At 40.6% G+C, this 15,459-nt stretch overlaps 1 protein-coding gene across 3 annotated transcripts in view; it reads left to right on the top strand.

Annotated features, from left to right (window-relative positions):
- RARB (retinoic acid receptor beta) overlaps positions 1–15,459 on the top strand; it is a 201,678-nt gene that overhangs the window by 87,130 nt on the left and 99,089 nt on the right. The window contains exon 1 of one of the 3 annotated variants that reach the window (XM_033165374.1): positions 11,467–12,096. The exons of 1 other annotated variant lie outside the window; for it this stretch is intronic. In XM_033165374.1, coding sequence (XP_033021265.1) covers positions 11,940–12,096 — 157 coding nt within the window. In that variant the 5' untranslated portion in view covers positions 11,467–11,939. Of the gene's footprint in view, positions 1–11,466; positions 12,097–15,459 lie in introns of those variants that run through there. One more of the 3 variants, XM_033165375.1, reaches the window with a different exon arrangement.

Below are 15,459 nucleotides of genomic sequence, written 5' to 3'. Positions count from 1 at the left end.
CCTCCCTGCAGTCTGTCGCTTAAAATGGCAGCAATATGAGACATGACCCATGCTGGGAGAATAGGCCTGGGGCAAAAGGTTGTGGGGACCTGCTAAGCTCCCCTTATCTGCACACTTCTTTTGATCTTAACATTAGACTTCCAACTCCAGCTTTATATATGATTGGGGCAGGCATGTGAACAAAGTTGAAATTCCTCCATCAAGCCTTTTTGGAGATTGAGGTCCTGTTTCTATTCCATGGGAGCTGGGCAAATCTGTCAATATCAGATTCTCTCAGCTACTCATTTTTCCTGTCTTCTGTTTCCTCACATTTCCACATCAGTTTGATATTTTTAAAAGAGTCCTCGTGAAAATTCACCCGCCTTTTAGTGTGAATTTCCTTACATATACACATTTTTGTATGTAATTTTGCCCAACATGCACATTTTTGCAAAGCAGTTTTCCTTGATACAATGTGTTATGCTATTTTGTATGGTATTTTCAGCAACAGTTGCATCTATATGTACATGTTACCTCAATACATGTATATTTTTGGACACATTACTTGGTTGGAGAACTGAATTGCAAAATTCAGAGGGTGGCTGTGTTTTGGTTTGCATATTGCTTTGGAAAGTGCAAATTCACCTTTTACATGTGAACTGAATCAAATTCATTCCCCATCTCTAGGAGTGGATGGAATGAGTGAGCAGTAGGTCAAATATCAAATACTTACAGAAAAGACAAATTTGAAATCCAGCTAGAAACATTGGTTATCACGTGAAGAGGCTTTAAGTGACTTTACAGTGCTCCTGGTCTTGCTTTGGACCCCTCCCCTTTACAGTGCTAGGGAAATTGCTGCGTTTTACGTAATGTAGTTTCAGAAATGCCTCCTGCATCAGAAATAATTAATTTTGTATCATCTGAGCCAACAATCAAAGGAACTTAACCTCTGTTATAAGGAAGCTCAGATGATTTTGAGCTGCCATACTTTCTTTACCCCAGATTCTGCTGGGACTTTTTTTTTGCCGGAAATTACCGGAACTCAGTTTGGGCATGTCTCGGGAGGACTCCATTACGCATTCATGGCACCTCTTTTTCTAGAAAAATAGCACTGAGTTTATCCTTAGTCTTAACATCATACATTGACCTTTTTTTAAAAAAAATCATTTGTTGTATACCTTTATGGTTAATTTCTCTCTTTTTTGGATTTTTTTTTTTAAATATTGGCATGAAAGTGCATGGGAGGAGTTCAGGTTATCAGGACTCTGCCAAACTCTAATACATTACCTGAACAAGTTGTTAGATATTGATCACCTACTAAACAGGCAGCAGTGGAACAGCATCTCCCAGGTGCTGATCGTTTTCAAGTTGCTTTGGGGAACTCTGACCACAGCCACTTCGGCCCAAATTGAGGCGCAAAAAGCAGTTAAAACACTGAAAAAAATCCTACTGGTTGATACTTTGTATATGATTGGAAGTTACAAAGGAAAGCCATTTCCTGACAGCTACAGTTGTCAGTCACAGATCGACCCCACCTGCTCTCTCCTCTGCTACAATTTCCCATTTATAGAGAGGAAATGCAAAAATGTAGCAAAATAGGTCAAAAACCACCTTCTGACGCTGCAAGGCAGGTCTTAAGCCTCAGGATGACTCTGCTTCACATATTAATTTACTCACCTTTTGAAACTGCCCAAATGCCTCTGAAGTGGGACAGTTCACATTGGATTTGTGTCTCATTCAAGGATTTTGGTCGGTCCTAGTTGATACCAAAAAGGTCCTGCTGTTCTTACAGTGGCTAACCAGATGCTTATGAGAAGCACACAGAGATACCATGAGCTCAATAGCACTCTTCTCATTTGTTTTGTCTGAGCAACTGGTATTCAGAGGTACGCCAGCATCCAGTATTAATATAGCTATCAAGACTAATAGCCACTGATGGTTCTCCTGCATGAATTTTGTAGAATCCCCTTTTAAAGCCATCCAGGTTGGTGGCCTAGCTTTCTCATGTTGGTGCTGACCTTTAAAGCCCCAAATGGCCTCGGCCCAGTATACCTGAAGGAGCATCTCCACCCCCATAATTCAGCCTGGACAGTGAGGTCCAGCTCCGAGGGCCTTCTGGTGGTTCCCTCATTGCGAGAGGTGAGGTTACAGGGAACCAGATAGAGGGCCTGTGGAATGCCCTCCCATCAGATGGAGATAAGAACTATAAAACCTTACATCTGAAGGCGGCTCTGTAATAATAATAATAATAATAATTTATTTGTACCCCGCCCATCTGGCTGAGCTTCCGCAGGCACTCTGGGCGGCTCCCAAACGAATGTTAAAACAATACAGTGTTAGATATTAAAAATGTCCCTAAACAGGGCTGCCTTCAGATGTCTCTTAAAAATAGGATAGCTGCTTATTTCCTTGACATCTGATGGAAGGGTGTTCCACAGGGTGGGCGCCACTACCGAAAAGGCCCTCTGTCTGGTTCCCTGTAACCTCACCTCTAGCAATGAGGGAACTGCCAGAAGGCCCTCGGCACTGGATCTCTTTTTTTAATTATAATTTTATTATTTTCCAATTAATTCAATTATACCTAATAAAACATCTATAAACATATACATTTATATCCTTGCTCTGCCGAGTTACGACTTCCCTCCGTCTCGTCAGCAGGTTTTCTAGTCCAATCCAATCACGCAGTTTGTTATTTAAATCTATTAAACTATGTCCAAGATTTATTCCACCCCTACTAGTGTTTTCAAACTTCCTCGATTAATCCTTATGTATTCCACAAATTTACTCCAATCTCTTTGAAACCTTGAATCATCCTGGTTTCTGACCCTGCCGGTCAGTTTTGCAAGTTCCACATATTCCACCATCTTCGTCTGCCACGCCTCATGTTTAATGTTTTATTATGTTTTTGTGTATGCTGGAAGCTGCAGCAACCCGGTCAGATAGGTGGCATACAAATAATAAAGTTTTTGTTGTTGTTATTTTGATATTATCTCACTTTACCTAGACCCTACATTCTTGGAACTTAGCTTGTGGATGCAGAAGTCAACACCCCGGTGGGAGTTCACTGTTTCTTTATTGCTATTGATTCTATATTGTCTCATGAGCCCACTTCAAAACCACCATACAGTGGTACCTCGCAAGACGAATGCCTCGCTAGACGAAAAACTCGCTAGACGAAAGGCATTCGCTAATGAAAGGGTGACTCGCAAGACAAATTTTCCTATGGCTGTGACTCGCAAAACGGAAACGTTTTGCGATTTCCCCCCCGTAAAACCGCGCTTCCTCCGACCGTGCTTCGCAAGACGAAATTTCCGCTATACGACAACACTTGCGGAACGAATTAATTTCGTCTTGCGAGACACCACTGTACTCAAGAGGCTTCCTATTACCTTAACTCCTGTCACTTTTCCTAAGTCCAAACAAGGCTGCCTTCTTAACAGCACCATCTGGACTCCATATCTGTACCCAAGGAAACAAGGCATTTTTTCCCTTTATTTATTTGGCTTGTGTGAAAAACGGCAAGTAATGAGTGTTTTCGTTTTAAAATCTTCATAGGACTCATTAATTTTAAGTGATCTTAAAACCTTGTACGTTTCTTATACATTTATTTTTAAATTATATATAAAGTTCTATTTTAGTAGCTTCATATTATATCCTAACTTATTGTTTTTGGTCCTTTGAGACTTTGAGGCAAAGCATAGGTAGAAGTTTAAATAAATATATAACAGACCACTTTGAAAGAGCAGTTACAGGGTAACATTCAAGCCACAGCACTGACCTTGCTGTAGAAAGTACAGGAAAAAAGGCAAAAGTTTTACAGAGATATAAATCAGTTAGAGAATGTGTACTCCAAAAATGGTTTAATTAGGTCTTTTTGCTCATTGATTTTGTATTTGGCTAATGATTCCAGCTCTGAGATCATAACACTATATAAGATGTAAGATATCTTTTAACCCATGTGTTGATTTTGACATTGACATAGTACGGTGACCCAATAATGTTTTCCAATATTTTAATTTTTGCTGATGCTCAAAAATACTGTAGAAGAGCTGATTCGTAATTATAACATACAGCATTGCATAAATTTCGACTTAATTAAAAAGCTTCTAAATTCTGACTAATCAATTTGCAAAGGTTTTTGACAAATTGCACATTTAATTTCAGGAGATTTATTAATAGTTTGACCTGTAGCTAGCTAATTACAGTTATAGTACTGGTGCAGTAATACTGAAGACCTACAGAATGATACAGTTACACATTTATTTTGGTATGTCTACCTTAATTCTAGAACATTACAATACACTTACATTTTTAGCTGTTTCTGCATTATGCCTGGAAGCTGCGATATAATGCATGATGGAAGGATCTTCTAAGTACACACTACATTTATATGAAAGCATAGTTTCAATATGAGTGTAATTTATTGGATTCCAGTGCTTCTCTTTATAGAGAATCTTAATACCACTTGCTCTCAGAAACTGCCTTGAAGCCAGTGGTATTAACTTGCCTGATAACAGAAGTTTAATTCTGAATCTGTGGGTGACAGTAATTCATTCAGTTTACCCCAATGCTTAGAACCCATCTTCTGCCCAACAGCCATCCCTACAGTTCTAATTTGATGCATTCTGATTAAAGGCATTTTAATATAATATTGCATGTAGTTATCTCAATCCTTTAAAAATCAACTAAAGATGCTATCCAGCTACTTTGATTCAGGTCTCATTGATTTCAACAGTGTTCAACCTCCCAGTAAAATCAAAAGGACTTAAAAGCGCTTGGGTTGAACCATGCTGCTAGACGGAAAGTAATGAAGAAGTTTCCAATCATTATAGGTTGGGTGGGGAACAGGATCTGGCCGGATGGCCAAACCCAGAGCTCTCCCGCCTCCTGTGGGCCAGATCCTAATCTCCCTCACCACCTGTGGGCCGCTTTGAACCAGCTTCAAAGGAAAGAATCAAGTGCACTCAAAACTGCACTCCCATTTTTTCCCTTCCTTTGCAGGGACGACTTTAATGAAAGCCACTTCTGCAAAAGAACATTCCTCCCCCCCTTTGCAGTCCAGCTTTAGCTCCAGCCAGGCTGCAAAGGAAGATTCCTGCCAAAAGCCAAGGCATGCAGCCCCATCTTCAAGCCCAACGTTTAGCATTTGGGATCAGATGCACTTGGAAAATCCAGACCCAGGTACTTCAAAGTGCATCTGATCCCATTGGGGCTTGCAAGTGGTGCCAAATTTAAAAGGTTCCAGATGCAAGCCCTGTTTGCAAAGGAACAACCAGTAGTATAGTTCATTTGCAGCTGCATCTTTACCTGCCCCAAAGCTGATGTTCCTGTAATGTCAGTTATTGGGCAGGTTGGTATGGCTTGGGAGGGGGGGGGGAGTCTTGTGAGTCAAATTAGAACTGCAGCTGTACCACCTAATGTGATCCACAAGCCTTATTTGTTCCCTGTGCCTGTTTTAGTTGGTATAATCCAGGGGTCAGCAAACCTTTTCCACAGGAGGCCAGTCCACTGTCCTTCAGACCTTGTGGCGGGCTGGACTATTTTTTTTTTTAATGAATTCCTGTGCACACTGCGAGGGGGGCGAGTAGTCCTCCTCCCCAGCCCTACCCCAGCCCCAGCTGCCTTCTCAGTTTGCCATCTGCCTCATTCGCCGAAGGGCTGGTGGCAGTGGTACGAAACGGGCTTCCTCCCCGCCTAGAGAAAGAAGGCGCTGTGCTTACCTTCCCAGGGGCTGCCTCCACCACTACTACTGCTGCTTCTGCTTCTTGTGAAGCAGGTAGTTAAAGCAAACTCGTCCGCTCTGCTCTCTGGCCCACAGGAACACCAGGGTGGTGGTGGCAAGATGAAGAGGCCTAGCGGCAGCGGCTCTGCCAATCAAACGCCACACCTGGTTTACCTCAGCGGCGTTTGATTGGCAGAGACGTCCCCGTGCCGCACTGAGGTAAACTAGGTGTGGCATTTGATTGGCATAGGCGTCCCCACACCACACTGAGGTAAATCAGGCATGGTGTTTGATTGACAGGAATAAAACAGCAGCAGCTAAAGCCAAAAAATACGGCAAAACATAAAAACACAAAACAACTTACACACTCAAGATGAGTTTTTATAACCAAAAAAAGTATCTGATATCAGAACAGCCAACATGAGATGGCAAGGAGACACAGAGAAAGGCTTCAGGTGATGACCACAAAGCCTGGGCATGTTTATGTGGTCGAAGGTGGTCCTTTAGGTATCCTGGAACCATTCAAGGTTTTGTAGGTGATCACTAGCATTTTGAATTGCTCCAGGAAATGGATTGGCAGCCAATGTAGTTGTTTTACAATAAGGGAGAGATCCATATGTTTTTATTATCCATATGTTTTCATTTAGGCAGCTTTGAAAATAGTAGGAAATGTGATTTGGTGTTCTGTCTCTGGGAGGTTTGCTATAAGGTCTGCAGACTCCTGTTCTTTTGCATAAGGCGGTCAGGACAAATATATTTTATTTGCAGCGTGATTCATGGTCCTCAATGGCCATTGCTGAACAAAAAACAGAAATACAGATACAGAACAAAAACTTTGGTTGCAAATTGTTGTTTTATGAACATGGACTTCAAAAGTACTGTGCCACCCAGAGAAATACATATAGTAATACCAAAGGAAATAGAATTTTGACCATTACTATAGCTTTTATTACGTTTATGGCTAAGAATATGTTTATTGTACAGTTCTTGCCAGTGAAGATTGAAAGGAAACAGATCGCATAGGTGACACAAAATAAGAAAATTCTTTTCATATGGGCTTCAAGAAGAATTTCATAGCATTTTCCTGCCACCCCTTTACCATATTTCAAGAACTACGGATAAGAGTGTAAAATATTCACACCTCATTACGTTTAAATTAACTAAGGAATTAATTACTGCTTCAGTGTATATTCTTGCTAATTATAATGAATAGTAAGCTGTATCTTTTAAATGACTATTAGTTTCATTTGAAAAACTTTCCCATTTTGCCAAGAATGTAAGGTTTACACACACACACACACACACACACACACCCAAATATAATTTTAAAAGCTAACGTGAGCTAATTAATTTATTACAAAAATGGGAAGAAATAGTAAGAATAGGCATCTAGATAATCCAAAGAATTAATGTTACTTAATTACACAGGGACTCGATAATAACCAAGCATTACCATAGGCATAATTCATTATGAAACACCCAGAACTACCCAGCTAATTTAGATATATTATGAAAAAAAGCTATCTTAATTCAATTCCGAGGCAATTTGGCATAAATTACTAAATTTATTTTTATAAAACATAAAAATCTGTGTGACTTTTAAAATACATCACATAAGCATGTTAATCCTTTAGGGACAAAATACGAAATAAGCATACTGGTATTTGTTTTCAGCCTTATTTTATCTCCTCTGTTATTAACCCTCAGGAAGAAATTATCTCCCAATTTTTCATTGCTTCCATCCGGTGGATCAAAGAATATGGCCTGTAGCTAGGGATGGAGAAGAAATTCATTTGGTTTGCATTTTAAAGCCAGTCCTAATTTTAAAGCCAGTTCGCATTTGCTTTGCCAGTCCCAAACTCACATGCAGATTTGAATGCAGCCAGCAATGAGGCTTGTATACTTTGAATTTTCAAGTGCAATTTAGGCTTTAAAAATGCACAGAGAACGTGCATTTCCCTGGAAAATGTATACAAAAACGTGTTGCATTAGGAGGAATTGCATTGAAAAGCATACAAAAGACACATTGTAAGATTGCATATAAAATGCCTATCCAACGCGCATCAAATGTGTGCAATTGGGTTTTTTGCTGCATTTTTATAAACTACAAAAAGTGAGGAGAAAATGGGGTGGGGGCAAGGACCATGTGCACAATTGAGTTCCTTGGAGTAAAACATGGAACTGTAAGTAGGTGTGTGTTTCTGAACATAATTAAAGCTGCTGGTACTTACCAGTAATGGCCAAAACAATTAGGCGCCAGGATATTCTGAAAGACCACTGCCTCCTGTGTGAGCCTGTCTGAAATCTGCAATATTTTCACCAGAGACTGTGTGGCAGAGGTATCAACTTACGCCAAAGAGGGGGCTGACACTGCTTCTGTGACATCACACGTGCGACATTGCATAACGTTTTGGGAGGAGCCAGTGGGTGGAGCCAAACATGGTGGCCAGTGGCTTCTCTCTGATGCTTGGCCTCCTTCCCTATCAGAAGGAGGAGGAGCTTGCTCCCTTGTTGTTGGCGCCCCTGCTGTGTGGGATCTTCCACCACCAATAGAGCCTATTTTGGTGAGTAGCTGGTATAGGCCCTTGTCTATAACTGCATCCTGATTCTCAGACTCCCTCCTTAGGGAAGTCAGACTAGAATCTAGATCCATGTTTGCTTAGCTTTAAATGAACTGTAATATGGGTTTGTTTTGCCTGGCTTTTGGGGAGTTTTTAATTCTATTCTCTTGGTTTTGCTTTCATAATGGGTTTTTCGGGGGTTATTTGGACAGTGTACCGAGCAGGGGCACACATCACTTGGTCTCAGTCTTCCCCCTTAACAGTTAGATGTTTTTTGTTTCTACTTCATTATTTCAAAATGTGCATCTCAGCTGTCTACATGTTTCAATTAAGTTTTTTTTTTTGCAGCTTCAGAATGGGGTCTCGCAGCCTCCTTTGAAACCATTTAAATTGGCCAAGTTATGCACAGGATGGTCTTAAGATACCAAATTATAAGAACCAAAGATTTATCTAGTCTAGCACACCCTTTCTATGAGGTAAAAGGGTAAGGGACCCCTGGAAGATTAAGTCCAGTCAAAGGCGACTCTGGGGTTGCGGTGCTCATCTCGCTTTCGGGCCGAAGGAGCCGGCGTTTGTCCACAGACAGCTTTCCGGGTCATGTGGCCAGCATGACTAAACCACTTCCGGCTCAATGGGACACCGTGATGGAAACCAGAGCACATGGAAATGCCGTTTACCTTCCCACCACAGCGGTGCCTATTTATCTATTTGCACTGGTGTGCTTTTGAACTGCTAGGTTGGCAGAAGCTGGGACCGAGCAACGGGAGCTCACCCCCATTGCAGGGATTCAAACCGTTGACCTTCTGATCGGCAAGCCCAAGAGGCTCAGTGGTTTAGACCACAGCGCCACCCTTGTATCGTTATACCATTGGTCCATATGTTATACCATTGGTCAGCTTGCTCAGCAATGCCTGCAACAGGATTCAGAAACCTGTGGTCTTCGAAATGCTGCAATACTACAACTCCCATAACCCCCTTCCAAAGTTCTTTCAGCTGCCAGCTAATCCAGTTTTATACAATCCCCATGTCAACAGCACCCTGGGATCTTGGTTGCGGATCTGTCGCAAAGAAAATCTGTCGCCATGAATCCTCTCGGCCCCAATGAATATTAATTATAGGCTGAGTTACATAAGGACAGTAATGTTAATATGAGTTGAGTTCTTTAAAATTTTCGTGAGTTGTCATACTTGCCTTTGAATACTAGTTTATATCAAATGCTGCTTTCCTCTCTGTTAAGATGAAAGCAAAACTTTTCCTGCACAGTGGCTACTTCAGCTAAAAGAGTTGAATATTCTCACAAGAACACATGGCCCCATCTCCCACCGCCCAAGAGGCCTGCTATTCATTAAAAGCTCAGTGACACTGCTTGCTGACTGGGTTAACAAAACTTGAATATGAGAAGATTCAAAGAACACATATAAAAAAGTTCTTTTGAAATTGATATATCTAAATTGAAAACAAACCGTATTTAACACACACACAAACACAATACACACACACACAGAGCCAGATGTAATCTGAAAGGGCATAAAACAATCTAAAGAAGTCTTATTATTCTACTTGCAAGTGGTCTCAGAAAGATTGGTATCCTTAAATGTAGGGTGTTTTTTTTTGAAAAAAAGAGTAGAATGAATGAATGAATGGTTTCCTAGCCAATCAATTAAATGGAGCCTCCATATCTAAAAGCAGCATACTGCTGAGAAAACAGGTGATGGTTGCCAACAGGAACAGAACACCCATGCTATTTATGCTCTGTTTGTTAACCTTCTAGAAGAATCTGGCTAAGCAGTTGCAGGAAAAGCCAGTAGCTCGGAGCCGGAGTATATGCTTTGTATTCAAAAGGTTCCAGGTTCAATTCCTGACATTTCCAGTTAGGGCTGTAGAGACCACTGTCTCTGGCAACCTGATGCCAGTCACTGTAGACCAAGTATGTAGAACCCATGGCCCTTCCTAATGTTGTTGGACTCTCAGCTCCCATTGACCTTGGCCAACACAGCCAATGGTTCATAGAATCCTAGAACTGCAGAGTTGGAAGGGACCACGAGGGTCATCTAGTCCACCCCCGGCAATTCCAAGAATCGTTCGCCCAACAAGGGGCTCAAATAATCTATTAACCTGTGGATGACCACAGGTTCTCCATCTCTGTCATAGACCAACAGATCTGCGTGAACAGATAAAAAGCAGTTGGAGTGTTGCTTTAGAATTGTTATAAGCTGCATTTGGCTTCTGAGCTTTCGTCGCCATCAATAGCTTTGCATTATCACAGTTGCGGGGCGTTGTTTTGAAAGCAGGGACAGAGCGATTTTGCTGTGCACTGGACTTAAAAATAAAATAAAATACTGGCAACTGAACCGCTGAAGGATTTGAGGGCTGTTTCACGCATGATTCCCACCCACCCCCATATGTTGAGATACAATAACTTTTATGAAGGGGGGGGAAGCATGCACTTATCAACAATATTGCATGCAAAAATTCTGCTAGTGTGTACTTTGATGTGTGCTGTAGCTTCTGAGGACAATCTAACCATGGCAGTGTATATGGGGGAACTGGAAGCATAGACATATAACCCTGTCCAAGGCATGAGGGAATTCCACCCCTCTCTCTCTCTCTCTCTCTCTCTCTCTCTGTGTGTGTGTGTGTGTGTGTGAGCTGTATGTATAAGACTGTCCCCCATTAAGTCTGTTTTTATATATAATAGAGTGAATGCAATATGTCACCGTTGTCTTTCCTGAACAATGCCAGGAGAGAATTGGGACATGTTTATGCGAAGAATCGAGTGTGTATGTTTGCTTCACTCAAAGGAAGGAAGGAAATCTTTGTAGAAAAGAAGCTTTGGAGAAGAATTAAACAGCAGAGGGAGGATAAAGAGAGAGATTTTGTAAACTTTAAGGCGTGTGTGTGTGTGTGTGTGTGTGCAGCATTGCTGCTTGGAATCCTGAGGCAACTCTTATTTCTATTTTATATCTTTTTTAAAAAAGTGTTTGTCTTCCTTTCTAAAGGGACGTTATTATAGGAACGGCAGCTACTGCCTGCCTGCTTCTGTGCCTGCCTGCATTATTTTGCAAGGCTGCTGGGAGTTTTTAAGCTGTGTGAGAATCCTGGGAGTTGGTGATGTCAGACTGGTTGGGTCATTTGAAGGTTAGCAGCCTGGGAAGGGTTCATGGAAAGTTCACTCGCATATATTAAGCAATTCAATCTTTCATTCTGTGTGACACAAGTAGTAGGAAGTGAGCTGTTCGCAGGCAGAAGGATCTATTCGCCAGCAAAGGGGGATCCAGAGCTCTTATCGAAGCCTGTTTTCTCTGCAAAACTTGGACGCTGCACAGGATATTTTAAAAAACACCTATTCGGTGGAAGCCTTAGAAGCAAGAAGGCTCCTTCGAGGTTTTGAGGAAGAGATGGAGGAGAACTGAAACTTGGAAAGCTCCCTGCTTCCCCCCTCCTATTCTGCCGGATTGGCTGAACAGGCTGGAAAATGGTAAATGATCATTTGGATCAATTACAGGCTTTTAGCTGTGTTGTCTGTCATAATTCATGATTCTGGTCTGGGAAAAAGACCAACAGCCTACGTGCCAAAAAGGGGGCAGAGTTTGATGGAGTTAGAGGTACTTTCCTATGCCATTTTCCTCCACACCTAGCGGAAGGCACTTTTCCAGACCTACTGTGGAGGGGGAATCATGTTTGACTGCATGGATGTCCTAGCAGTAAGCCCCGGTCAAATGCTGGATTTCTACACTGCAAGTCCGTCTTCCTGCATGCTCCAGGAGAAGGCTCTCAAAGCATGCTTCAGTGGATTGGCACAAACAGAGTGGCGGCACCGGCACAGTGCGCAATGTAGGTCCCGCGGTTATTTTGCTCCACTTTCCCCCCTCTGCTTTATTTATTTGCATGATGTAATAATAATAATAATAATAATAATAATAATAATAATAGCCGCTACACACATAACCAGGTGAAAGAGGCATCCCTTCCAAACTACAGCTATTCAGATATGTGGTTGTGCATACAAATACTCTGCAAACATTTTGGGGAAAAAACACCAACCTAGGTGTGCTTCACTTTTCCCGCTTGCAGTGTTGCTTCTCTAGTGTGTTCTTTGCATCTTGTAAATAGCCTTAATGTTCATGGGGGAAACATTATTATTACATCTATCTATCTATCTATCTATCTATCTATCTATCCATCTATCATTCAGTGTAGGTTGTGTATAAATTTTCCTGATCTGTACAGACTCTTTGCTCTTCTAATACCCTGTTTTGAATTTAGTCTATATCTTTTTCTCCAGGTTCCTTTTAACACCTAAGCAACCAGTTAATTTGGCAGTGTGCTGCCCTGTGACTTTAGCCTCAATAGGGTGGGCAGAATTCAGAGTTGTAAACTCCCATAAATGTTTTCCTGGGCGTGGGTGGGGTGGGGAGAAGAGGCAATATTTCTTTGCATTGACCTTGCTGCCACCTTTCTCCTTTTTACTTTGTTGATCTAAGAAGTCCCTGTTTTTGCTAGAAAACTAACTGTGAACACCCCTTGTGTTTCCCCATCAATTATCTCAGCGCTTTCCGAATCTGTTCAGAGCCTGGGACTTTCAGGAAAAGGGAGCTGCTTCTTCGCAAGCAGGATTTTTTTATAAAAAAAATTGCTGTTTTGTTATCAGATCTTGACATAGTGCTGGAGAACATAGGTGGCAAACAGCGGCAATCCTTAATCTTATGTTTCGAGTCTGAGAAACAGCAAGAAATAGCAAAGTTCCAGCACCACTTTCTCTGCATTAAAAAAAGAAAAAGCACCCTTGAAGGATGCTTCATTGCTCTGACACTGATTTAGATAAATGATGGCTATCTGTCATTTTTTTTAAACATACTCTTTGACACCTCAATGAGGCATTGACTATAGAAGTATGTTTGATATCATTGTGATTCCTAGGTATCCCAGTTGCTTTGAAATAGGTGGAGCTTTTTTATTATTATTCAGAGTGCTTAATCCACAAGGGAAGAAAAAGAAATGGGAACTTTGTTTAGATGTGTGGTGCGAGCATGAAAGCTAATGCTACAGTCAACATATTTTCATCACAATTCGGTCTCCATTAGCATTTGGACATGCAAACAAAACTTAGAAGCTAGTCCCTGAAGAATTTAACGTTTTTGCCTCTTTAGGAAAGTAGAGGCAAAGTGGAAAAACAAACACAAAACAAGCAAATCAGAAAATGTAGCCCAAATATTTTCTAGGTGTTTCCACGCTTGCAGGTTGAAAGACTGTTAATTCTGTATAGCTAACTGAGAAAGAACTTTACTTAAGTTTGTAAATATGTTCTTGAAAGTTTTGTTTTCTTAGAAAGTTTTCTATAACAGCATACTTTAGGGTTTGTTTGTTTTTTTACAATATCAAACTTCTAGAAAAATAGTTTTAGAGAATTTACTGCTGGCAATCTGTTTGAAGTCGAAACAGTACAAGTCTTTCACAATGCCATTAATTAGAACCAGCTTTTAAAATATGTATATATGCTGCCTTCTCTCCTGAGCAAGTTAAAGGGGGGGGGGAGGTGTGTCACCATTATCAGCAGGCAGCAAGTGTTAAATGTGTCATTTGCCTAGAGCTGGAGATAAGGAGAGGCTGGATTAGAAGGAGAAGGGAAGCCAATCAAAGGAACTATTAACCAGAAAAGGGTGGTGGTGGTGCTTCTAGGAATTCACAATTTTGTAAAGACTGCAGCTTAAACTGCAGTTGTTAAACTTTAAAACTTTTAAGATTTGCATTTATCAAAGCAAGCCAGGAATTGCAGGTTGTTGCACCTCATACATAAAGTACTTTGGAACTCTTTAACTTGTAAGCAGAGTTTTAAATATCTTGTCTTTCAATGAGCCTATCTGTAATACTGTAGTTGATTAATACCTCGGTTGCCATGCATCTTCAATAGAGATGAAATTTTAGGGTGCCAGGTACAGCATAAGAGCTGCATTAATCTCAGAAAAGAGCACCAGAATAGCATCAACATTTCTCTCCAGAAGCAATTTTGTCAATAAAATGCTTCATCCAGAATATGTAATGTCCTCTTAACTCTTAGGTGTTTAAGGTTTGGGGATAGAAATTTTGTAATCATCTAATTCTCTCCCCCCCCCTCCCACACACATACAGTAGTGTATGACTTAAAACTATGCAAAAGTCTTTGTCTAAAGAAAACAGTGAAAGAAAAAGAGCAGAACTGTGATTGGTTGCAGTTTAAAGTATTACCAATAAGCTCTTCCCTTTAACGGTTAAGAAATCAGGGTCAGTGCACCATAATCAAAGGGATCGACTTGAATTAGAGAATTAAGTCTAAAGCTAAGATTACATAAATACTCTATTTTATCTTAAGATATCAAATCCAGACTCTTCTTAAGGTAAAATATGGATTTCTGTTTCACTGGCAGCCAACTGTGAAGGGGTTAACTTGGAACTTTGGAGAAATTTCGGATACTTGATTATTAAGATGAAGAGATGGTTTTATTTCATGTTGCCTGATCAGAAATAAAGCAGTATGTATGCAACTAATGGACATATTATTTCTGACTTTTGACGGTCTTGTAAAGAAAGATGCAGTAGTTAATTTGATAATAAGAAAAGCTTTTCTGCAGATATTGCACATTTAAAAAATAAAGCAGTTGAAGCAGTCAGTGGATGATAGCCAATATTAGTTTTACTCAGAGTAGAACCATAAAAAGTTAATTGACTTACGTCAGTGGTTCTCCTCCTAGTATGACTTAGTTATTTGTCACCCAGTGTTGAGCTTTTTTAATACTGTTGATTTCAGTGAGAAAATTAACAGCACAATCCTATGCATGTCTATTCAGAAGTAGGTCCCACTGTGTTATTACTCAGTAAGCCCCATTCTGCAAGTGTGTTTAGTGTTACGGCCTGAATTGCTCCGTTGGAATGAATGGGACTTAATAGTGCTTAATTTGGAATAACAAAGCTTCCCAGTAAGATTTTATGTTAAATGAAGATGATAGACTGCAATTCTGTATAAAACCTGCTGTGAACAAAACCTGCAATCCATAAAAATTCATTGCTAAACTTCTGGCGGCTTGTAATGTTTAGGACTTTGTGCATTCTTATGCTATCCCGGTTTTTTAAAAAAAAACCAAAAGCCCAGAAACATCTGTCCTAACATACAACTCAATGCTTTATTATCTTTCATATCTCCAGTCAGAATGTAAAAACAAA

Source organism: Lacerta agilis, chromosome 12, assembly GCF_009819535.1.
Source record: "Lacerta agilis isolate rLacAgi1 chromosome 12, rLacAgi1.pri, whole genome shotgun sequence".
Lineage (NCBI taxonomy): Eukaryota > Metazoa > Chordata > Lepidosauria > Squamata > Lacertidae > Lacerta > Lacerta agilis.
The sequence above is the reverse complement of the archived record's forward strand: the minus strand, read 5'-3'. Positions and strand labels throughout refer to the sequence as shown.